This window comes from Rattus norvegicus, chromosome 4 (genome assembly GCF_036323735.1).
Source record: "Rattus norvegicus strain BN/NHsdMcwi chromosome 4, GRCr8, whole genome shotgun sequence".
NCBI classification, from domain to species: domain Eukaryota; kingdom Metazoa; phylum Chordata; class Mammalia; order Rodentia; family Muridae; genus Rattus; species Rattus norvegicus.
In genome coordinates, this window is record NC_086022.1 from 20,230,378 (window position 1) to 20,257,651 (window position 27,274).

The window sequence follows — 27,274 nt, forward strand, 5'->3', positions numbered from 1 at the left end:
GCTGAGGCGATAATATGCAGGGTAATAAATTCTCTCTAAATGTTCTAGCTAGCAAATGAGTCATGATTATTTATTACTGGCCCTTTACATCAGCAGACATAGAATTTCTCAGTGTCAACAGTCAGGGGGTGGGGGGAATTGTTTCACAATCTACCAGCATTTACAGGAAAAGCTATAATTGAGGAAGAAGGAATCCAAGGACTAAATGCATAAATTAAGCAGGGAAGGAGTGGAGTCCTCTGTAACTAATGTCTCAGCTGTCAAGACAAACTCGGTTTTTGCTTCCAGTTGGGTGTTAAGGGTGTCAGTTGCTACAGAATAAGAGTGTAGAGGATAGTAGGTCACACAGCTGCAAGGCCCTGAGCCTCATGCTTCCTGTACTGAGGCAGCGCATACAGGAGAAGTCACAGGACCTACGTCTGTCATCACTCACTGCAACTCTAAGGACAAGGGATTTGTAAATACATTTCTGGGACAGATGTTCTGGGACAGATGTCTGTTCATTTTGAACTGATCATCTTGTCAACAACACCAGCATTAATCTACAGAGATGAGGATTAGTCGTTGGCATTATTATGACAATTAAGAATATATCATTTAAAGTTAGGTTCTCTTTATAGAAGCCATTTTTATTTATTATCCACAGCCAAATGTAACCAGGCCATTCCTATCCAAACCAATCAACAGTCCCATATTTACACAAACAAGAAAGGAAGAGAAGAAATAAGTAGAAGGAGTAAAAAGTTCCATTTCCTTCAAAAGAATACGTCATCTACTTTCTGATTCAATTACTTAGAAAATGAAATTTTTATAAAATCAAAAGGTATATGTGAATACATGTATACCTGTATGTACATATAGAGCTGATACTAATGTTACTAATAACCCATATATACACATATACATACATGTATTTATATATGCATACATGTGTGTATATATAAGCATGCATATGTGTATATATGTATAAGCATAAAAAGGTGTACATGTATACATATATATTTATGTTTATGTATACATGAATATGTGTGTGCATATATATGTGTATGTGTGTATGTATATGCCTATAAGTATACATGTATATGTGTATACACATATATATAGAGACTATGAACAACATTAGTATGAATTTTTTAATAATCATCCTAAATACCAGTAGGAGAACTCATAATAAGTAATAAAATAATGTAATACTAAGAAACTATTCAAATATATTTAAACGAAAATCTCAATGAAATATTGATAGGTAGCTCCCTCAACACACATGCACAGACACCCACAGATACACAAAGGTTCTAAAAGGCAGTCAGTCAACATGAAATCACAGCTTTCTCTGCACAGTAGCCTCAGATTCTTACCAAACTTCCCCTGCAGCAAATGCTAGAAATGTTTCGTACCTCCAGCCGACATTGCCACCCCTTCTGATACGTTCTATTATTTAAAGCACGCGCTGTAAAAATGCACTTACTTGCATACAAACGCAATGCTAAAGGACGCTGGACTTACCTAACACACAAATTTTAAAGACTAAGCTGGTTTTCTGTAACTCGATCTGCAATTGAGTAAGTCTTACCTTGAAAAAACACTTGTATCATCATGATGATCAAAAGTAAAATGATAGACTCTGACCACTGTGTTTTGAGAAACTGAAGAGCAATGTGTGAGAATTCTAGCACCCATTACCAAAGGAAGGTTGCAGAGCTCCTGCACAGGGAAGCACAGGGAAACCTGGGTTTTACATTTCCGTTACTTGGCACCTAATAGTCAGATGGTTTGGGCCTCGTTGTGTAGCAGGAAACTACACAGCTGGTAAAAGGGTGTGACTGAGCTTCAGACAAAGTAGTGCATCTCTACCTCATAAGGTTCTGCCTGGGAATAAATGTAACAATGCATATAAAGCATTGAACACAGGTCTGTCAGTCATAACTGCTCAGCAACTAAGAGTCTACCTTGGCAAGAGTGCAGGGTCAGTCGCTGCTCCTGCCTGTTCAGCCCCCTCACTCACACACATTCACACACATCACACGATGGAGTATGACCCAGAAGCATGTTATTCAGTGTCAACATACAAGGGAGGGATAATAAAATGGGTTTAAATTACACAAGGACATAGCTCGATTTTATAACCGTGTCAGTTTAGCCATTAACACTATTTTGAAAGAGAACAGCAGGCCTTACCTTGCTGGCTTATACACGCATTTACTTAAAAGGAGAAGGCCCAGAATTTCCAACTCCACGCAAGATTTATAATTCTAACATTCCTTAATTAAATTATCACAATGTTACATCATGCTAATAGTAATGGCGTACACATTGGAAGGTTGCCATTTAAAACGTTTTAAAAAAATGGTAGTCAAACTGCAAGTGTTTTTTCCATTTGAGCAGGAATCTGTTTCAGAAAAAGTCAACACTCAGAGTAAAAATTCTGATAGGATATTATTTTTTATTTCAGTGGCCAAAAGTATTGCCTAATGTATTTGTATCCATCTACACTGCCAACCACTTAATAAAACCTAAACAAAATAGTACACATATACACTTTACTGAAGTAAAATGTTGTTGATAAATATAATAAGCAGTGGATAAATAATATAAATAAAATATACAAATTAACATAAATGAGGATAAAAGATAATGAACATCAGTCCACCATCAGGCAATGAATACAACTGCTAGCAAGCACCTCTTTTAGGCCTTATTTAGCCTTCTAATGACAGCAGGAAACATGTCCATGTCTTGGAATTTTGAAGGACTTTCAAGTAGTTCTGATATCTTAATAGCTCACTTCATTTCCAGTATAAATATTGGTGACAATGGCTTAACGGAAGATTTACTTTGGTTCCTAATTTCAAGTTTCAGTCACATCGACTGGCCCCGTTGCTTTTAGGCTGCGGTGAAGAGAACTTGATGGCAGGAAACGTGGTTTGGCAAAGCTGGCTCGCCTAAGGAAAGCCAGGAGGCACAGGATTGAGAAGCATCATCCTGAGATAAGATACATTCCCACCCCTGCCCCAGTGATCCACTTCTTGCAGCAAACACACACGCGTGCGTGCGCGCGTGCACACACACACACACACACACACACACACACACACACACACATTCAGTTTGGGTGCATTACATATTAAAAAGAGCAAGCCTTGAGCATCTAAACACTGCACTGAAGCCCAGCAGCCAAGAGCCAACTCTTTAAGACCTGTGTCTTAAAGTCTTTAAGACCTGTGTCTTTGAAGACTGTCTTCTTCAGAAGGCAGTCTTAGGTTCTAATCAACAATAATTGTATTTAGACTATAAAGCCAGACTGCTCAAACATACTGTTAGCTCCCTGAACTTGAGGGGTCTAGTAGTTACGTTACTAACCTCAGGAGAAAGCAAAGGGACCTGGATACACCACACAGAGCTCTTTCTCAGCTATGAAAAAATATGACTTCAAAAACAAAGAAGCAATTTTTCTTCTCAGAAACTCTTACCTGGAAAAGTTTGTGGAATACGTCTATGTCTGATTTTGTAGAGGAAATAACCAAGCCAGGTGCTGAGTGGCTGCTGGATTCAGAGGACAAAATAGATGAAAATGCTGACTTCACAAAACCTAAACACTATGGTCCCATGGGGTCCGATGGAGGCATTACTAGTATGACTTCCTTTGTCGTCATGGTTACAAGCCACCTGAATGGAGTACTTTGATTTGACAAGACCAATGAACTTCGGTGGAGATAGCACATATATGGCTAGCAGTAAAGTAAGCTACATGTAACAATTCGCATCTTCTTGTTTCATAAAGGATTTGATGAAACCATGTAATCTGCTTTAGTTTTACACAATGCACTGTGAAAAATAAATGAATTGATCTTACGAGAGTTGAACTAGCAAAGGGGACCATAAGGAAACACGAAGATCTCAGTGGGGATACAGGGCTGATTTTGGATGGTTTTCTAACTCAATATCGATGGGAAATTAATTTTTTTTCTGAAATGCCCCTGACTCATCTAGAAGGGGGAGAGAAGTGAACTGAGGCTACAGAGGAAAAAACGTGTCAGGACTATCAGAGGAGCTTAGGGATAGCTGTGGACCAGAATGCTACTCAGTGAGTACTAATTATTACCTCCCTTTCTTTCTTTAAAATGAATTTTCTCTAGAATTATTTCCCTGAAATTCATATTAAATCTGTAGAAAACTTTAATTGACACAGTTCCAAGAGAATAGAAGACACACACACACACACACACACACACACACACACGGACACAGACACACACACACACACACAGACACGTGATAGATAGATAGATAGATAGATAGATAGATAGATAGATAGATAGAGAGATAGAGAGATAGATAGAGAGATAGATAGATAGATAGATAGATAGAGAGATAGATAGATAGATACTCAAAGATCTCCTAGAGAGACAGATACACAGAACACCAGAGGAAGAGTAACTTCTGAAAATCTCTTCTTACATGACAGAAATAAACCTACTTAAATTATCTTTTCCTTAGCCTGTCTACTAACCACATTTGAATAGGATGACATCTCAGCGGTTTCATAATTACACTCTCCATTATATAAAAAGTTTCACTCCTAAAAAGTCTCATTAATTCAATTAAAATGTTATCTTGGTTTAAAATCAGAAGCCAAGTCTGATTTAAAATTCATCCAGAAGTGATTCACGCAGAAGTGGTTCTCAAGTCTTGGCTACTTTGGAAACCGATGCAGGAGGATAACACAAGTCTAAGGGTTCAGAAGCAATCTGGAATGGTGAGCTCCCATCTCTTAAAATAATAGACAAGCAAATAACTAAGTATTCATTTAGCGACCAACTGCCACCTCAGTGCTGTTTTCAAGAGAGAAGCAGTAGAGAGGGCGCACAGCAAGCACTCATTCATCTTCACCCTCGGAGCGTCTTCCCAGCCCATCCTGAGACAACTATCTAGCTCGTGAAGAGAAGTTTCAGCAATGTCGTTGTGAGAAATCTGGCCATTGTAGGTTCTTTCGTGACTACTTCTGTGTGGATGCACTGGAATTAATAGATGCTTAACACAGACTGTACCTCTTTTGGGGTGCTTTCATGAACTGTTTGGTGGTACCCAAGACTTTGAGTTGCTACAGTAGGCTCAGTTCCTATGACACTGTATTTTCACCCTCCTTTAGAAGAGCCGCCATTGCCCCAAGATAAAGGTGCAGAATATCACCAGCCTGTGAGCTGTGTGTCCCCCAAGTTGGTGTTTCAACAGGAGGTTTACTACTGCTGCCCCTAAGGAGACATCCTAAACTTGGGGCTCCACTTTCAGCATCCACAGGCAGGTATCAAATAAAAATGAGGAAAAGTAATCTCAGCATTGCAGAATGAACAGTGGATTGCCCAGTATATTTGGAATTTTTTAATCCTTGACCTGGAGACATTAGCTAAGTAATCCTCTTGAAGACATCCACAACATGAGCGAAGGAAAATGTACTTTTCCCTAGGTTGAAGAACCATATTTCCCATTCTTTTCCAGAGAAACTTTTCTCTTGGTCCCTTGAGTGTGGATAGGTTTAAGCTCTTAGGAAAGATTTTGGACCAAGGTGTATAATACACATACATGTGCATATATACATGTGTGAGTGTGTGTGTGTGTGTGTGTGTGTGTGTGTGTGTGTGTGCGTGTGTGTGTGTGTATAAACAGGATTTTCTCTGAAAATCCATTTGCTCTGAAATCCTCATGCATCTTAGGATGTCACTTACTCTGTATCCTCTGTCCTTTCACAATGGTAATACAGTATGTTTTATTTGATTCATTTACTCATTTGAATTATGCCTGGCAGACTCCTTCCATCTTCATTTTTACTTCATTCTCTCAAGCCTTGTCCCGGTCTTCAACATCTGCAAAGTTAAATTCTGCATCTATATTGCCTTTTCCTTGATTAAGCAATTGCATGTGCGTGAAGTATGACTTTTAATTTCTTCTCTACCTCCACACATTGCAGGCTTTATTTGGATTTGATGATAATCTATCCCATAGCTGACAAACCTCAACATCTTCTCGAAGATAAATTCCATCACCCTGCTCTAACCTGCTTCACTGCAAACTATCATTCAAAAATTCACTTTTGTAGTCTCTTCTTATATCCTAGCTTAATAGATAGCTTATATTCTGAATATGAGCATGCTATGCTGTCCTCCATTCTCAAAGCAATTAAGAACCTTCATCCATATCCCACAGCTGTCCTTCGCTGTCTCCACAAAATCTAGACTAACTCCTTGTCAATCATGTGCTCCTAGACAATTATGCAACACTATTGTCTCCCTTCATTCACTCAGAGTCTCTGTATTATGCTAATCACAAGACTAAGCCTGTGATTGCTTTCAGCTAAATTCAGTCAACTTTCCATGTCTCTTGGCAGCACCTCTAAGTACCTCATAGTCCTTCCTGGTACTCTTTTTGCATTTGTATGGATTGAATTTTTTTTTCTTTTTTGCATCATCTGTTTATGTTTCTTAAGTCACCAAGATGAAGACTTGGACATCTATGTTTTCACAAAACCTACTGGCTCCGTGTGGCTATTTCCTCTGCATTCTCTAACAGGGGAATAAAACTGATAAGTAAAGCACCTGGATTCATAAGAATGTTATAGGACTCGGAAGTCTCTGTTAGTTACAAATAGTAATCAATCCCTAAGAAAAGTAGACTTCTCGGTGAAACTGCCTGCGAACTGTGCAGGATGCTCTATGCATATCTGATATGTCATCACTAATCCTATATTGGGTTTCCCAGGGATCACTATCCATGTTCCCATAAAAAACTCTTCACCAATATTCTAGGAAGTAGCCACAATAAATTCATCCTTTCAGCAAGTCAGATTTAGGTATAATTGTAGTTTTGGAGTGCCCTTTATTGGGTGAAGAGACATATGTTCATGTACCCCAAAGGAAAAGTCTTACCACAGTTAGTATCCAAAAAGAGATCCAAAGAACCAAAGATAAGATTGGAAGGAGGAGCCGCATAGCCCTGGTGTAAGGTGATACAATGTGGAACTGAGTGGAATAGCCACAATGACAACCCACATATGGCTACTTTCCCCAGAGAGTTCAGTATGGTGTGCATCTCCAGTGCATAGCAGTTGGTTGGCCCTGCTGTAAGTAATAAGCCATGCATCAATATTCGTGGGGAGAATGCCAGGGTGGTCATTTTCCTCTACACAGTATTGGACATTAAACTGCCTACTTGCTGACAGAGATCTGCCAATCAAGTACAGAGATAACCCCCAAATGGCAAGTAGAGAATGAACTGCAGTCTCGGAAAGAAGCATGTAGTGTCTTGTGGCCTCATGAGAATAATACTTACATGGCCAATACAACATATTCAAGCAATTTATTCTGAACTGTCCACTCAGAAAGGATCCCCTCATGTAAGGAATTACAAGGAGAAAAGGATATATGTATTCTGTCCTTAGAAGCCTCTAATTTATCAGAAAAAGTTCAAGGCACAGGGAATCAGAAGGAGGTATTTTGTTGCCGTTTTTATAGAGCTGACAGAGCATAGTAAAATAGAAAATAAAAAATAAATCATTACATCTTAGATTTGTCATAATGTCTCCTTAATGGCACCCATTAACGTGAATCTCCAGAGAATTGGCCGATGAGCAGAAAGAGAGACGGTTCTAGAAGTAACAGTCAACACCCCTCAAGCCTGACCACAATTGTAGGAGGAGTGTGATTCAGCAAGCAGACATCGCTTTGATAATGGCCCAGAACAGAAACATATATTTAAAGAATACTCTGTATCTAGATGATTTAATTGGGTAAAACTCTTTAAGTTTAGGACTCCTAAGTGATAGTATTACTGTTGTTGAGGGAGGGTCACACGTGTCATGGCGTGCGAGGAAAACTTTGTACAGTTGATTCTATGCTTTCACCTTTATGCACGTTACGTGGATCAGACACAGTTGGGCAGACTGGTGTGACAAATTATCTACCCACTGAGCCATCTTACCAGCTCTGTAGAACATTAAACAAGAAGCAAGAGCCTTCACAGATTGGTGTGTGAAGCCGTGTAACAGGGGTGGATGGCTAGTCTGGGTGGCACAGAAGCAGAACTTTTCAGGGATGTTTCTACTTAAGCTTCTTTGAGACAAAGGCTTTGTAAACTGAATCCATTCGGGAAAAAAAAAAGCAGCCCCAATGGACAAGATTGAATAAACATTGGAAACACTAGGTTATTGCCAGCTGAAGTCCCCATGAATCTCATTGGCTGGAAGACAATAAGGGGTGTGATGGTTTGAATATGCTTGACCAAGGGAGAAGCAGTATTAAGAGGTATGGCCTTGTTGGAGTAGGTCTAGCCTTGTTAGAGGAAGCGTGTCACTGTGGGGGTGAGCTTGGAGACCCTCCTCCTAGCTGCTTGGAAGTCAGTCTTCTCCTGTGTGCCCTCAGAACAGGATGCAGAACTCTCAGTTCCTCCAGCACCATGCCTGTCTGGACACTGCCATGCTTCCCACCATGATGAAATGGACTGAACCTCAGAACCTGTATGCCAGCCCCAGTTAAATATTGTCCTTTATAAGAGTTGCTGTGGTCATGGTGTCTCTTCACAGCAATAACCACAACTAAGACAAGGGGACATATATTACTGAGAAAATTTGGCGAGAGAAATGATGTTTGATGTCAAGTAGGCTGGGATGACTAAAACTGGGCTCATATTTGATTTAATGAAGAAGGTAAGCTATGGGGTATCTTGGCAGAGGTATAGGACTTCACTGCCTTTGATAAATCCAATGACAAAATGAAGTCTTTACAAGGTAAGGGAGGCTCTGGATGACAGAGTAGCATGTAAATCTGGTTAATTAAACCTTTCAGCAAGTAGACACAGTCAGACAAGTGAGCCTGTCCAAGTCACCCAAAATAAAGTGTGGCAACTGGTGTGAGACAGTTCTTAAACAAAATACTATCAAAAGTCACCTTTCTTGGTTTTGAGCATGTGAAAGGCATTCAAGCATGATCCGTGTCCACCATAAGAAGAGTCAAAGAAGGGGAAAACCACACAGTAGTCCAGGTGAAAAAGACTAAGCTCTCCCTAAGGGTAGGCAATTACATACTAAAATATGATAGATATATGTTCTATTTTACGTTATAGTGTTGTATTTGTTATATATGCTATATATGTGTTGATGTAGCCTGCTCAGTTAGGTAAGTGGTACCCTCTTGAAAAACAATAGCATCATAATTATAGGCAGCCAACTGCCTTCTGATTGGATTTAAAGCCTGGAGTTCCAAATTTGGTCCAATGTGAAGGTTATTTTTATTGTTAAAGAAATGTGAAGTACCGGTCTATGTCTACTAAACACTTTTATTTATACCTCTAGATTAATATGGCTGTTAGGACTGGTCCTGGAGGAACACGTCTTTTTTGGCAGTCATCAAACTGCTGGTAATAAGATAACTTCTACTATGACATTGTAGGTTAGCATCCAGCCAAACACGGAAGAAAATAATCAGACAACCATAGTATCCATTGAATAGAACATTGTGGAAGGCAAAAAAGAGAAAATGGAAAGCCAAATGAAGGGGTGGAGATTTGTGTCACTCTTCCTTCCAGATTGCAACATCTATCAGGAAGGGGGATGAGCAAGGCTTGGAAATCCAAGTTAGGATTCATAAGAATGGATCAAGATTGCTCAGTGTTTGGTTTCAGACCCAGACTCGAGGCTGAGGGACATATTTTACATATCAAAGCACAACTGGTCTCCAGGTTCTCCCAGCATCCCTCAGTCCCTACCTAGCATACTCTGTTCCCAACCTTGAATCTTCCAGCCAAGAGGCTGGGTTGCCATTCCCCGTTACCCTTGAGGCTCTTCCCTTGTAATCCAGACATTTTGTCTCTATCTGACTTTCCTTTGACTTTCTTCCTCTTCCTCTTCCTCTTCTTCCTCTATCTCTTCTTCTCCTTCTCTTCTTCCTAAGAGCTCATGCACCCTTTTACTCTTTCTCTCCCCATCAGTCCCCGGCCCCCGACCCCTGGTGACTTCTCTGGCCTCAGTACTTGAGGTCAGTTAACTTGCCCACCCAAGAGCAGTTTAATATAGTCTAATCTGCCTTAAACTGGCTCGTTTCACTGATGGAGAAATAAGCTATGGACAAGGTAGGTCCTTTCTTCTGGTTATATAAGCAGTGAACAATGGCTGGACAGTTAAGAGTCTTCAGTAGAACTTCAACAAAGAACAAGGAAGCTGTACAGGGGGTTCCGCATCCGACTGATAGCGCTTCCGTGACTCATCGCCCAGTCTGGGGTGTGCTGTTCAGTGCTGCAGTCTGCTGTCACCCATGCTCTCTTTAAGCAACAGAGATAAACTGTGGCTCCACCAAGCTAGGCTCGGGCGGGATCGTTTCAGCTGACCGTTGCCGAAGCCCTATCTAGTGTGAAACCTTCACAGGACAAGTGACACAGTAACATGTAAGGAATCTAAAACTGTTAGACAAATAAGCTAGTCCTTCCAGAAACAGAAAGGCAAACCTATTTTATAGTAAATTATATTATTTATCATTTTCTTTCCTCTCTTCATTTTCAACTCTTAAGTTGAATATCAAAGTTAAATTAAGAAGTAGCGCAAATTACATTATTTAAAGCTTCGAAATGAATTGGAGTCATTTTAATTAAAGTTACTGGGATAATGAGAGGGAGAAAGTATATGCCATAATTAGAAAAGCGCCAAAAGAAAAAAATTGTTTATTCTAACTTTGATCCTACTCTCTCTGCACAAAAGGCCTAGAGACAATCATTTCCTGAGCAGATCCCTTGTTGGGCTGCTGGTGAACAAAGACAGCTGACTTCACTCACATCCCTCTCTCCGGAGACACCCCTGGACTGTTTTGTTAGGAAGCTTCCTCCCACAGATTGCTTGTTAACACTTGCACACATTTCAGTCTCGTCACACTAAAATACATGCTAAGAGCAATATTAAATGATTATTTCCCTTTTACTCCAAAGCATCCTTAGACCCCAGACTGTGTGATAATTAATCCCGCAGTGTTATCGGACAACGATATTGATCGAGTTTCCAAAAAAGCTATAAAACAGATAAATCATAAAATATAAGATGCATGTAAGAGATTAAAATGGTGTATTTATCAGGGGAGGATATCTACGAGGCACTAATACAATGAGGTATGGCATTGGGACATGCCTTTGGGCACTCCTATCCCCTCTTCCAAATAAAAACCACAACGAAAAATTCAACACATGTTTAGTTTTCCTTTCCCTTTTTTCTATTCTACACTTCTTCAGCGGAACAGTAAATTCATTCGGTCCATAAAGCAGCTCGTAGAGTTGGAAATACCCAAACATACTTACCCCCTTTCATCCCCGAGTGCCCAGTGGGCGTCACAAAGCACATCTTGGCACCACCTGGAAGCTTATTAGCAATGTATCCCCAGCTCGGTCTACTCAATAAAAATCTGCATTTTAACCAGAACCATATGTGATCCGTGTGCATATTAAAATCTGAAAGCACGGCATACATTACTTATTAGATACATTTCCTTGGGCAAATTTCAAGAGCTCCGAAAGACCCAGTTTCTGTATTGAAAAGGGAGATTAATAATGGTATCTACACCATAGTACTATTGTGAGAAGTAATTAGATCGCTTTACGTAGTATAAGCACATGATAAAATCTGATATTAAGTTCTATCATCTACCTCTTATTTGCATGTTCATGACTTTTCAACTGTGTTTTGAATAAAATTATAGGACTACAACAAGCAGGTAAACTAAAGCTCCTTTAATCCAGATGTCTCTCTTCCTGTAGCCTACAGCAAAAACAGAATTAAATTAATAATGCCATTCTGCATCCATTCATGGCATAACATAGCACCTGGGCTTCAATTAGCTCCAGAATATTTCCCCATGAAATCATTTCTTCTATTTTTGTGGAGTCAATAAGTTGAACAAAGAACTCAGTGTGCAAACAAACAGGAGCCTGTCTCCCAGACATAAGATCTAACTAATCCTACACTAATTAAGCATATGACTTCTACACTCTGCCACCATGCAGGCGAGATCACCACCGATACCCCCAACAGGATGCAAATAAAGATACTAGTTGTCTTTATATTCAGGGATAAATGAGAAGTATAAAAAAGTCTTTAAAAGCCCCCTATTTCAATTCCATTAAGATATGATGTGCATGGTTCTATACAACAGCACCTCACATATATTAATCAGAATCTTAAGCACATTAGTAGAAAAAAACCATAAATGCTATTAAAGTGGAGAATGCAAACAACATTTGCATTTCTAAATGTTTTAAAATATCACTCTTAAGGAAACTGAAGAGAATAATGCTTTAAGCAAATTTATTTTACCACGAACTAGTCACTGCTATATATTTAAAATGATAATAAATATTGAACTAGCAATCTGATAAACCAGATACTACAATAGATATTCCTGCTACAATACCCTGGATACCTTAAGAACAATAATCAAAACATTTATATGTGTCAGAGTACATATAAGAATTTGAGGGCCTGGGTCCTGCTAAGACTGAACCCCCAGTGAACGTGATTGTTGGGGGGAGGGCAGCAATGGGGGGAGGATGGGGAGGGGAACACCCATAAAGAAGGGGGGGAGGGGTTAGGAGGATGTTGGCCCATAAACCGGGAAAGGGAATAACACTCAAAATGTAAATAAGAAATACTCAAGTTAATAAAAAAAAAAAAGAATTTGAGGGCCAAGTAAACAGTGTAGAAATCTAACAGGAGCAAGTGGTGGTGTTTGACAAGCCAATAATAACCTAAAAGATTGCTAAACTGGTGGTGGCCGGAGGGGTGAGGGGGTAGGGATGTGCTTACAAATAGAAAGACCAACCATCATAACAATACTAGCACTTCCCAAAGTATTGTTGTATTAATCAATGATAATAATATCAAAACAAAATCCCCAGTATAGACTTCTCAGGTTAATTAAATGCTGAACATGTATTGTTTGGATAAAAAATTAAGGTTTGAGTAGCCTTAAAGTACTTCTTAAAAGAATTATATGGCAAAAGACTTAGGTTGCCAGTTAGCACAGTGATCAGGGATTAATAGAAGAAAAAATAGCTACATGATAAATGGTCATGGGAAAATTAGCTGGAAAAAAAAGTTAATTTAAGTTGAAGCCTGAAATTACATACTGATGTTTCTACAAATCTATTAAATACTTGAATATGAAAAACAAAGCTTGGGAACCTTTAGAACTAATCATCTTTTAAAAATTGTGTATATGATTTAATAGTAACAGAGGATTTCTCAAATGGAGCACTCAGAAATTCTAGTCAAATAGTTGACTTCGTTAAAATTGAGAATGTATCAAAATACACAACAAAGACAATTAAAAATGCAGAAATGAAACTCAAATTAACTAGACTACATAGCACCAAGAATGAACCACCTTTAAAGCAGTTAAAGAACACAACTATACAAATGACATGAACAGACACTTCACTGCATACTAAAGGAAAGGTGACTGGACATATCTCCTCTTCAGAAATTGGCGAAGACACAGCCCATTTTGTAGCCATTTCTTTGCAGATAATTAAAAACTCTGACCTGGTTGCATCTGTCCAGAATATGAACAAATAAGACCTTAGATATACCAAGTAGAGAACTAAGGTGACCCCACGTTTTGGTGGGAAACAGCTACCATACTTTTGTGAAGTGCTTCTCTTTTTTTGTTTTTTAAATTGGATATTTTATTTATTTACATTTCAAATGTCATTCCCTTTCCTGGTTTCTCCTCCACAAACCCCCTATCCTATCCCGCCTCCCCCTGCTTCTATGAGAGTGCTCCTCCAAGCACCCACTGATTCCTACCTCACCACCCTGGCATAACCCTATACTGGAGCATCAAGCCTTCACAAGAGCAAGGGGCTCTCCTCCTATTGATGTCTGACAATGCCATCCTCTGCTACACATGCGGCTGGAGCCATGGGTCTGTCCATGTGAACTCTTTGGTTGGTGGTTTAGCCCCTGAAAGCTTTTCCAAATTCCCTTTTGTCTGGCAAGTCTACTATCCTGGACTGCATGTGTGATGCTCTTCAAATAGTACCAAATTATGCATATTGTCTTCCTTTATTATCTGTTGTTTTATTTTTCCATGGTGTCCATTACCTATGTTCATACATAGGTATGAACATATTAACAGTAAAGTTCTAGAAATGAGCAATCCATACATTTTAAGTTTCTGGCCGTTCTGAAGACCACAGTAAAACCTCACCTCGCATTGCCCAGAACATGAATCTTCCTGTTGAGCCAGGATGCGGTCACTTAGTGCAACGGTCACCTCAGTTACCACATGGCCATGAAAGGCTCACATGACATAGTCTTTTGCAGTAGCACAATGTCTACTATACTCATCTCCATTCACCACCACAGGCGTGCATCACCTGAACCATCACAAGATGGGTGAACACGGTTGAGCAAGATATTTTGGAGATAATTTGTATTTCTTTACTATGATTTTATTACTGGTGATTGTTATTAGTCTCGTTTCAGCTTACAACTAAAACTTAATCGTTGTTTTAAAAATGACAGTATAATTAGATCAATAGACTCTGTATCCGCCAATTCAATCACAGAGAGATAGTAACTTTTAATAACTGGATTGGTACAAAACACATTGCGGTACGTCTTTTCTGTCATTTTCTTAAACAATAGGATATGAAGAACACCCATGCGTCATGTGCACTGTCTTGGGTACTGTAATTAATCTAGAGATTACTTGGAGAATACAGAAAGACGTTTGCGTGTTATATGGAAATACACTATCACAAAGGACCGTGACTCTGTGCCTATTGGGAATCTTTGAACCAATCTCCACAGACAATTACAGGTACTGGTTAGGATTCAATACAATGTATAACTTCAGGTATCAGGATGAGGAGGGACTTGATTTATATGTAATTAAAACTGAATGAAAGTCAGCGAATCATATAAATACAGTATAGATGAAGAAAAGAAAACCTCTGAAGGCTACATACAGGATGATACATTACTATAACTCAAAATCAGCAAAACTTTAAATATTATGTATCAAAGCATATATATATATATATATATATATATATATATATATGAGAAAAAAATTGTTAAAGGTCAGAAGTCAGAAGTGATCTTGCACACTGAGCACTTGGGTAGGAATGTGAGATCATGGGATGGTAGAGTACTACAGTTTATGTGCTAGCAATAATAATGAGGTTATGTTTTAATATAGATTAAAATGTGATCAATGGATTACAGTATACAATAATTCACATAGGTATTTCATGTATCAGCAATACCTCTGATGAATTATAAAAAGAAAATAGTAATATAATAAAATTAAAGCAACGGGTAGAGAAGAGTCATCAGTTTATGTGGGATTCCATTGAGTCCATGAACTCATCAGCTGAACTCAACTCCCAGGGGAAAAGTATAACAAGTGAAAACTTCAAACACAGTCACAAACAGATAACACAGAGCCGGGGAGAAATAACTGAGAGAAGTCTCCATCTAAACTCACCACCAGGGCTTTAGATCTGTTGCTCAGAAGTTTCTCAATGTCTCTAGCTGCAATTTCAACCAGTTGGCGTGCATTATTTGGCTCCACAGTATACAAATCTTGGTATTTTTCATAAATCTGTGTTAAAGAGAAAGATGATTAAGACAAGCAAAAGTTGTTTATTTAGATCACGAATTCCCATTATCACACGCCTAACACCAAAAACGAATAATTAGATCTGCTTTTTTTACCCTCATCGTGATTTTTTTGGAGTTCGGGTAGATACCAGAAAAAACACGCACAAATAAGACAGCTAGCTTGCAAAAACAAGAGGTCAGGCTACTAGTTGTAACATAACATGTGTCCACATGTATACTGTCGGGGCTGAGGCTTTTCCATCAGCTCAACTTCAAAACATAATACTAACAGTCATCCCCCTCATTTTAGGAAAGGAGGCTACTGAAGGGAAGAGGTTAGACAAGGCATGTGTGAACAAGGTAGAAGATAGGTCATACCAGATGGACCATGGGTTCCCTATAGAAGCCCTTTCCTCACGACTATGGCCATGAACGTTAAGTTTACTTCTTAAGTCTATGGAGAGGGGTGGGCAGTAATGAGAGGGTGAGGATGATCCCCCTGCAGCGGTTCACAGCGGGGGACCCTCTAAGACAGTACACAGCTAGAGAAGTGGAAAGCACTGAGGTTGATGTTAAGGTTGCAGATAGCTCTGTAAAGATGTATTTTTTAAATTATGCTAAATACAAGTATTTTTCCGTGTTTGATAATGTTTTATTTAAATCACCAAGGTTAACATAGCACATAAAATTAAGACCCAGCCTCATTTCTGGGGCTCAAATTGATGCCTGCAGAAGGCTTTCCTCCAGAGGCATAGGCTGCACCTGGTTCACAAAGCCAAGCCACTCCTAACAGGAGAGGAGAAACTGTAAGGGGGTGGGGACAGTGGCACTGCTTGTGGCTGGAGGGTGATCTGAGAAGGAAATCCCCTATGCACTGAGCAGATGGGGCTCGCATGCATGACTTAACCATCTTTAAAGCCAGGCCCTGGCAGCTTTTTATTGCCTTGTGAAAAAGGAGTCAGGCATACACCAGAACCAGTTCTACTTGCTTGTGTTATTTTATTTGATTATTTCCAGGTTCTAAGGCCTGGTCCCAGCTGAGCATGGATGGTGATGGATGTCTGCTTCAACTATATGCAAACTCTGAACCATTCATCTGTCAAAGCGGATGTCAGTTTTCGATGAAGATACCCATACATACATATACATTTATTTACGTATACCCTTTGGGGTATGGAAGATGCTAAAGACTGATCTCAGGGAATTACCCATATAAGGAAAACACTCAACTATTGAACACACTCCTATGACTATAAATTTTAGGACCTTACAAGCTAACTAATATTTTTAAGGATTAAATCGCCATGTGCTCTTAAAATTATCTATTTGAACTCAAGTCTTTTGAGCACAGGCCCATTCAGAATATTCTGAGGATGGGTTTTGTGGTTTAACAACCTCATAATTGGTTTCACCCGGGTCTCTTGCTCATCAGCAGATGGCTTAAGCTTTCACAGGATGGATTATCGCGTCCTGTCCTAAACACCCTGGCTATCCTTGATGATTTCCTCCCAACAGGAACCTCTTTCATTACAGACTAAAACGAGATTCTAGAACATCAATACGTGAATAGATTAATTGATTCAAGTTACAAATAGATAAACCTCAACAATACATGAATAGATTAATTGATTCAAGTTACAAATAGATAAACCTCAACATCATTTTAATTGACTCAACACAAGTCGTGCAGTAAGAACAATACAGCGAATTAATGTGCAATGTGCTGGTGCTCATATCGTTAATATCTTGTGCATTTCTCTATAAAGTCTACTTTCTTGTGATAAAGGGAGTGTAAAATATGTCCCACAATTCCTGGAGGTGGATTCAGTATCTTCAAGAATGAAAATGTGTATATATTATGTCTAATGTATACAGCACATTTTAGAACATTTTCTTCCTGTTATCATTTTTAAATACTTAAATACTATAGCGCAACTAATCTTTGCTACTTTTTGGGTTCTTCTTCTACCCATTATCCTCCCTGGTTTCATCCCCTATCCCAAAATAGGAGAAAAAGGAGAGAGGAGGACAGAGGAAAGGGGAAAGAGAGGAGGAGAGAGGGAATCCCTGAATCTACGTTCTTTCCTTTTCTTTCTTCTTTAGCAAGATTATTAACAAACCATAACCAACCTCCCAAAAAAGAACAACGACCTAAGACCCACCACCCTATTAGGGCTCTAGCATTTATAAACCTGCTGAAGAGTTCCCACAATCCCAAACGTCACCCAATTGCAGAAACTATCTGCAGCTGGGGAAAAACATGTCCCCGCTAGAGCAGTAGGCAAATCACAGTCATCTGCAGCACTCGTCTCAACACAGCACCATATTCCCCCACACCTGGGTTTAAAAGGCAAACATTCCTATAGTTTTCTGTGCTTTTTAAAGAAACCAAAATTCCAAAGTTGTCACTACTCTATAATTTGAATATTGACTGAACCCAATTGCCCGTATGTTAAAAATGGTACTGTTGGGAGGTGAAGGAACTTTTGTGCGGGTAGGATCTATTGGAAACTTCTTAGAACTTAGGTGGGAAGTTCCTGAAGGAAATAAGGAAATACCAGCAACCTCTCTACTTTGCTCTTTTGCTTCCTAGCTGTGGGGCTAGCACTTCTGCTCTGCCACATTCCACAACTATGCTGCGCTTGCTTGTTGCAGGGCACATAGACCGAAACCTTTACTGAGATAAATAATAATTAATAATTAATAATAAAAATTTCAGTTAATTACTCGAATGTTTCATATAGTAATAGAAAGTTGGCTATCACAAGAAATAAAAATAAAATCTGCTTCATAAAGCTTAAATGTATTAAGTTAAGGAAGATGAAGTCTATAGTGCCAATATCTGGTTATACTAAATATAAAATAAAACTGGAATGCTCTCTCAAAATAAATATAAATCAATATCATACCACAACCCACTGAAAAACTAATTTTATGACTCAAAAACTATGATTTTATTTGTTAACAGAGATATTGTGGAGGCTTATGAAATTTTCCTAATATATATGAAGAAGTTTTTAGATTAGAAGATTTTACATGGAGTCTTATAATAAATAATGTCTATTCATTCTATTCATAGGTATGTTGTTTCCCATCACTAAATGATATATATATATACATATATATATATGTAATCTTAACGTGTTAACTTGTCACTATTTAAAACGTGATCTAAGTATCTTTCCTACTTAATTTTTCACCTTTGCTGAAAGTCTGAATGATCGTCTTCATTGTCCTTTATCCAGTTTCTCTCATGAAAGAAGAGTCAGTGTGTTATGAATAGTATGGCATTTTGGCACCAGATAGAGTTTCAGAATCATCATGTCAAAGTCACAGTGCTGTGGGGTCCTGGCCTCTGTTTTGCTACAGAGGAAAGAAGGTAAAGCGAAAAAAGAACTCAAGACAAGATGGCCTGCCTCGTGACACACTAATTACTTTAGTATCTTATAGTCCAAATCCTCTGACAGCCATGCCTGCCAGCCATGACAAAAAGATAACTTGTCACCTGCATGTTCTTCCTCCATCAGAATTTTAACTGTATCGAATGGCTCTCGTTGTTACATTTCAAAACCAAGTTTCACTGTGATAGTAACATAGGTTACAGTTTTTAACTCTTTTTCATTAAATAAAACTCTCTCAAATCTCTTTCTTCTAAACTGAATCCATCTTTCCAACATGATCTTGAAAACAATACATTTGAAAACGTCACAAATACACTATACACCAAGTGGCACCACTTGTTAGTGTAATTTTAAACAGGATTCGTAAAGACACTTTGAATTGTGTCATAGAACGCAAAAGCTTTCCCAAGAAGTTTATTATAAGCAGCTAGCTTTGCCAGCAATGCAGGCCACTTAAATGTTTCACATACAACACTAATTTCTCACTTTAGCAAAGGGTTAAGTTGCATTTAACCAACTATAGCTGTAGGTTTGCTGAGACCTGGAATTGTCAGAGTGAAGGGAATTTGAGCTTTGTTTTGTTATAAAGGAGTAAGCTCATGTCTCAGAGTGGCAGAAGATATAAGGTAATCTGTACCACAAAGTACCGTTGGTCCAGCAGCATGGAAGGACACAGAAAAGTCGTCCCGGGAAGTGAGAAAGAACCTTAGCGTCACGAATCAGTACACCAGGCAGGAGACAATCTCAGAGCATGTCCAGGGAATTAACAAGGTAGGGCGTGAAGAACCAGCAGTGCAAAGAACATCCGGGCTGAGATTACTGACAAGTACAGCAATGCCTTGTAAAGTCATAGATGATGAGTCTACGTACATAAGGACCGGTGGACCCTGCTAGTGAAGAGGAGTCTGAGACAGACAAAGAGAACGGAGGAGACTTAAAGACAAATCTCCACAAAAGACAGAACAGATCTCCCAGGTGATTCTATCTCCTTACATGGCCGTGGCCTGCTTTCCCTGGGCTGAGTGTGGGAGGAGCAGTGAAATGCAATGGGAGGTATTCTGACATACTGGCAGGATTCTGTTCCCTGTGAATAATAGTGTTTGCAGATTCAGAAACGAATCGTCCAGGAAAGACATGAAATAGCTTTTACTCATCAATTTATTTTTAGAAAATCTTTTCATGAAGCAAATTCTCATTACTACAGAGCTCATTCATTAAGAATAGCTCCTAATTTGGATATGGGTCAAATTTTGAGGATATCATCAAGATAAAACACTTTTCAGCAGATTAAGGAAAGAAATGGTTGCTAGTGGATGTTTGATGTACTCGCAGATGCTGATTTCAGGAATACTATGAAGACTTTCAACTTGAAAACCTGTCTGCTAGTGATTAAACATCACATTCTCCATCTATCAGTTCGATCTCCAGCTCCTGCTTGACAGAATGTGTGCATGCACATGTCAGGAACGACAGAGGATATTTTCTTTTTTTTTTTTTGAGGATATTTTCAATAGTTTCTGATTTAGATTGTTTAAAAGAGCATGCGTTTCCTGGATGGAGCTCAGAGCTCACACTTAGCATGCAAGAGAACCTGGCTTCAATATCCAGCACCATAAAAAGAAAAGAAATTGTGTGTCCTTTGTAAGTCTTCAGGCTTTTGTCCTGTTTCACAGACAATCATATGTAAATTTTATAATTACAGCTTCAGTTGTGTGTGTGTGTATGTGTGTGTGTCTGTCTGTGTGTGTGTATGTGTGTCTGTGTGTGTATGTGTGTGTGTATGTGTGTGTATGTGTGTGTATGTGTGTGAGTATATGTGTGTGTCTGTGTATATGTATGTGTGTGAGTATATGTGTGTGTATGTATGTGTATGTGTGTGTCTGTGTGTGTATGTGTGTGTGTCTGTGTGTGTATGTGTGTGTGTCTGTGTGTATGTATGTGTGTATGTGTGTGAATGTGTGTGTATGTGTGTATGTGTGTGTATGTGTATGTGTGTGTATGTGTGTGTATGTGTATGTGTATGTGTGTGTATGTGTGTGTATGTGTGTGTGTGTGAGAGAGTATATGTGTGTGTATGTGTGTGTGTGTGTATTATCACATCTTAAATGCATCTTTAGATAGAGCTATTTGCTCTAACCTCATTCATTGCTGTAGAATTTGAGTTGAGCATTTTGAATAAGGATCCCATGTTTCTGCCATTTTTAATTGCATAAAACTACATATACTATAACTAACTTTTGTCATTGCAGTGTGAGCCCAATATCTAACAAGCAAATAATTGGGTGTCTGTTTTCCAGTCTTTTTCCAATGAATCTGTGGTTCTCGAGCTTCCTCAAGCTGCTACCCTTTAGTATAATTCCTCACATGTGGTGACCCCCAACCATAACGTGACTTCATTCCTACTTCATACCTGTAATTTTGATATTGTTATGAATCGTAAGGTAAATAGCTGATACACAAACTCGCAGTGGGGTCACAGCCCACAGACTGAGACCCACTGCACTGAATAAAGACTGAGAAATAACACATGGAAAAATTGGTGACAAGTCTGGCTAGTCAGCTAGCTGCACATCTCTGTCTCCCGAGACTGATTTACAGACAACCTACTATGTGTGCCTGGCATTTCTATGAGTGCTGGAGGCTGAGTTGTGGTTGTTGGGCTTGTGAGGCCTATAAGCCACTTCCCCAGTCCCTAAGCTTGTCCGTCAATACAACAATAATTTACTAATGTAGGAAAATTTAATGTATAGAAATCATTCAACAATATTAATTAGTTTCCTTGGGCTAATATTTCACAATCTCATAAAGGAATTTTCAAAAATTCCAAAAATAATTACGTTAGTACTATAGGTAATGCCAGTGGTTCTTGGTCTTTGGTGTATCTATGAAGCCAGCAAAACATAGTTATATTAACTAAAGAAGTAGCGCTCTTTCTACAGTAGTGACTTTCTATCCTAGGATCAAATAAGTTCCACCAATTCCACCATGTATTCACCTTCTGGAGTCCACCATTCCTTTAGCACATCCCAGTAGGAGATTATACACTGCATCAAGCTTTGGGTAAGATTCCCAACGCTGTATAAGTCAAACAATAGAACCCCCTGCTCAAAAGGCCTCTAATCTCCGCCCAAAATCCACTCTCCATGTTGGGATCTTTCAGCTAATTTTAGCTTTAAATTCCTTTGGGAAGTAAAACAAAACAGAACAAATCCTCACCTAGACTAGCAAACAAAACAACGCCCACTACCAACACCAACACCCGTTTGCACACATCAAGAACCTTCTTGCTAGGAAAAGAAATGAGGCGCAAAGGATCATGTATCTCTCCCCTCCCCCTCTCACTCTTTCTCCCCCTCCTTCTTCCTTCCCCAACTCCAATCCCCCACATTATACAGCATGTATTTCTTCACAATCCTTCTATCACTGGATTTTGGCATATGTCTCACAAACAATTATCTAGACTTCATCTTCTTCATTGTCCATTGTTCTACTACCTTAAGTCATTTAGCCATCCATCAATACTTATAACTGTCCAAGTAATCTATACCATACAGAAAAGCATAATAGAAACCACATTAATTTTTTGGCATTATTATTTTTGAAGAAAAAGAAAACACAAGTTTAGAAGAAACTTTCCCATAGGAACAGCAGGAGTAACCATGAAATCAGCCGGTGCAGAGCCATGAGGCTAATTCTCATCTTTCCAATAAAAGTTTTAAAACTTAACATTAAAATCTGTCATTTGTCTCTGGGGTTAAATGAAAGCTTCCTCCACAGTCAACTTAAATCTAAAAACCAAACACTGACAGAAAACATCTGCTCCTACAAATCCTGTCCCGTAAATACAGGTCCACATACTACCCAGCACAGTGGCACATCCTCACGCATTTCAAAATGGATCATAAACTGGAGCTTTCACCCCTCCCTGTACTTGTGTGTCCAAGCACTGGAGACCATCCACAGTGACAAAAATACATCTCACCACCAAGTATCTTGCAGACTAAGGGTGAGTATACCTTCTCAGAAACATGGGACTGAAAGGACTTTCCTCAGACTTCTGAATAGCTACATACACATAATAAGATATCTTGGGGATGAGACAGAAGACTAAATTGAAATTCATTCACAACTGATGCATCGCTTATGTCTCTGAGGTCACACAGTGTGACCCACATGCATACGTTGGAATTGCACTCCATCATACCTGGGCATCAACCCCACACTACAAAGGTTTAAGATTTGATAGTATTTAAAGTTCAGATTTTCAAATAGGGGATATACAATATAACCAAGGGATGTTAAGTACATTTTGGGTTTAGTATCTGTATCCTCCCGCGAAAGATAATGTCCTAAGATAATTTTGAAGTACTTGTTAGGATTTCTTTGGAAATTTCTGATACATAAGTTAACTATGTGTTTATGCTTCTCTCAAAGGACATTAACATGTACCTGGAGCACTTCAACCTGGGAAATTTAATGTGCAAAATGCTACAAAATCCAAAACTTTTTGAGCACTTGGCTTGATGGCAAGAGTAAAATTACGCACCTGACCTCAGAAAACCTAGTGCATGTAAAACACAGGTAAACTAAAGCAATACATAAATTGCTTTCCTGTGTGAATCATTTAAAAATTAAGGTTTACAATTGGATCCTGACTTAGTTTTTATGTTCATGAATAAAAAAATTAAACTCCTGAACATGTCTGGTTTCAGTTCACATACCCATTGATGAATCTCTTTTCATCAATTTCATCTAAGTTGCTACACAATATTTTTATGATATAACCCAATCACTTTCCAAACTCATTTTAGAGTATTCTGCACAGCCAATTTAGAATTTTAAAAAAGAAAGCCTCTTAATGGTGTCCCCATTTTACACATCAGAACCTTTTATACAAATCTCAATGACACGTCCTCGTCAGTAGATGTGATTATAAACGCTTTTCAAATATTTCAAATAGTAAAGTCTAATCTCTGGCCCGGGGAGCTAATAATTTCATTGTTAGCCATGCCATTCTGGTTTCCAATAATCATCTCCGTGCAGGGGATACCAAAGAATTGACCATGACACCTGCATTGGAAATCAGAGGGTGTCTGTAATAGAAAGCTATGGTTTCCTAAAAGACGTAATGGCGCCCAAACTAAGCAGGGGGATGACACAATCCATGGCTGGGAATACTCACGTCAGCAAGCTGAGTCACTCCACTTGCTGTCTTTGCCAGTGTGACAAGGTCTTCCTGCATTTTATCCACCCATGACTTGATACTGCGGAATGAGAAGGAGGAAAGTCCCATCAGATTTCCCACAAATACTGATAACACACTGACATTTTATATGCGTGTGTATGTACATAAATAGTTATGTTTTTAGTCTCCTTCTCCGGTTCCCTCTAAGATTACCTTCCCATTCCTCGTTCAAACTGAGAACACTATGGAACCATTGTCATACTAGGGTTTTTACTTTCACAACTTATTTTTGTTGGAGTTATTTGTTTCTGTTTGTTTCTTATATTTGCATGTGTGTACACACTGAAATGCCCCCAGATCGAAATGAGAAGAGTGACAGGGTCGTCTTGGGAATCAAAAGAGTTAACCTGTGCTCACTCAAAAAAAAAAAAAAAAACTCATGAAAACAGTTACTATGTATTCAAAAATACACATAAACTGTATATTCTGATCATGAAATGAGTACCTATGAAATGATCATGTCTTCATCAGCTTTCCCCAAGACAAATCACAAGGTCACAGATAGCTCAGGACACAAAGGCTAAGGGCATTTCATCTTCCCAGCTGCGCTCTGAGGTCCTGAATGACCGGAGCAGCACTGCAGTATTCAAAGCAGCGTTCTACTCATGAAAGTTATTCCTTCAGCATCTAAATTCAAGTACTTCCAGATACACTCTTGTAATTAATGCATTTAATATGTTGAAACATGAACCATTAATATCAGTACATTTTATAAACATTTAAATCTGGATAGCGCCCAGTGTCCAGCATTCGAATGAATGCAGTTTGACGTTCAACAACATAACGTTCTCCTATGGCATTACATGCTGCAAGTCTACAGTGTGTTGCCTTTTTTCCAGGAAAACATAAAGAACAAGGGTAACAGAGTCAGGATGCTTAGAAGAGGTTTGATTTCAAACATCAAGTGTATGTGATTTGAATCAAGGAAGTGAAGTGTGTGAGTCTTTTCTTCCTTCAATGGTGAATTCCAACAGTTTGTTAAGTCATCAACTTCATTTCAGAAACAGAATCAAGAAAAATAAAATCCAACCTGGAAATACTGTCTGGGAGAACATGTTAAAAAACACAGAATTGAGAGAAGGAAGGAAAGCTCAAAGTCAGTCATAAAGATGACGAACTACCTATGGGAAAAAAGTAACCATTAACATGGGAAACAACCACTTAGTGAATAAAATATATTAGAAGCAGGAATGCTTTAGCACAAATAAAATCATTATAAATGTGTTCTCAGTAATTCTATATGGATAAGGGAGGGAAAGGTAAATGACTATCAAAAACAGCATAAAATAAAATTTGCAGAACCATCAAAATAAACAGTGTGGGTAATGCCCAATATTACAATTCATGCTATTTATGAATGGGGTGTACATATCTAAACTACAGTATAAACACTAACCAGATAACACTGATAGTATTACATCATTATTGTGCTCACTTCTATAATCAGAAGAAAAAAAATCACATTGATGTACAGGTAAAAACAAAGACAACAGACAACATTTTTTAATTCCAGTCAGATTTTTTCAACTATACACAGCTACTAAGCCCTGAACTCCAGAGAGAATGAATCGTTTCTCAAATATAATTCCTTAACATTGACAAGTAGTAAGAAATGTTAGGCAGACCTAAGCTGGAGCAGGGAGGGGGCAAGGGACAGGGAGAAAGATAGAATGAAAAAGAGAACATGAGTGTGTAAGTGTGTATGTGCACACGCATGGATATAGTCCATCCCTGAACATTGATCTGTGCCACCTTAACATTTGAGTGCATGGTCACTGGTGACGTTCACAGAGGTGAACCACTCACTCTTGGGCTGAGAAGTTATTCAGGACATAGACATTCTTCTCTGCCCCAAATGACAAGGTGTCAAGAATACTTTCGAAGTACAAGCTTCTCTTTTAATAGATACTGTTTTCTTTTCTAACTGTTACCCGATTTCCTTCAAATATTACAGAAGCTGGAAGACATTCAGAAAATATAACATTTACATGCAATAAATTGCATCAGACACTAAAAATATTTTTGTATTTTCTGTCACACTGTCCAATATACACTCGCACATGCTAGAAAGAATAAAAAAAATGGGATTAAAACTCGGTCTGGGCAAAGGAGAACAAGAATAAGAAGAATGTGATGACTGAGAAATGTCTTTGGTGCTGAGAGAGAGTTATTTAATGCCTAAGTTCTGAGGGCCAGAGGCTGGAAGAAGGGCTGAAGGAGAGAACAACCCAGCACCAGCCTCAAGTCACCTCAGTTCTCACTCTGGCTCTCTGATTGTCTTCAGGAACCCAATTAATGTAAGAGCTAGTTAACAAAAGAAAGGCATAAATGTTTTATTCATTTTCCATGTACCTGGAGTCTGGAATGGGACCAGGATGCGCCATGACAAAAGACCAAGCACATCACAAATGTGGAAGATGAACAGGACAAGTGAGACCTAAGAAAACGGAACTCCAGAAATGCTACCTGCTACCAAGAGCCAGACAGGGCATGGGAAAGAGGGAAAGATCAAGCTTACTTCCCAGTTTGTTTACATCCGGGTTCACTGAACCCCCATCACCCGTCTCTGGTGATCAAGGCTGTTTCTTAGGTTTAATACATAAAGAACACTTCTCCCAACAACTCTTGCTTTGTTGGGGTCGGGGTATGGTGGGGGGCGGTGGACACGGCCCCTTTCTTAAGTTCTATCCCCTTACGTAACTAAATCAAGATGCCATATTTGCATACTTGAGGCGACATACTGTCCTTAACCCCTTCAAATGTTCATGGCAATAGCTACTTAAAAAGTGGTATTTGAAAGACAAAAGGAACCAACAAGGAAGGCACAGAGAACACAGTGCTTTCAGTCAACTCAGCTAGCCTGACCAGTTGGAGAACGAGCTACTTCTAGACAATGAAGTGACAGGAATTAGAGGTGGGGGTAATTCAGCCAGACAAAAAAGAGGTACAGACCATCTCTTAAGTGATATTACTGGGGATGCGGTTTGTATGCGCAAA

At 38.9% G+C, this 27,274-nt stretch overlaps 1 protein-coding gene across 10 annotated transcripts in view; it reads right to left on the minus strand.

Annotated features, from left to right (window-relative positions):
* The window catches only part of Cacna2d1 (calcium voltage-gated channel auxiliary subunit alpha2delta 1), a 427,964-nt gene that overhangs the window by 328,054 nt on the left and 72,636 nt on the right, over window positions 1–27,274 (minus strand). For all 10 annotated transcript variants that reach the window (XM_063285606.1, XM_063285608.1, XM_063285607.1 and 7 more), the window contains 2 exon segments: window positions 24,215–24,296; window positions 15,516–15,632 (listed from right to left, as the gene is read on the minus strand). In XM_063285606.1, coding sequence (XP_063141676.1) covers window positions 15,516–15,632; window positions 24,215–24,296 — 199 coding nt within the window.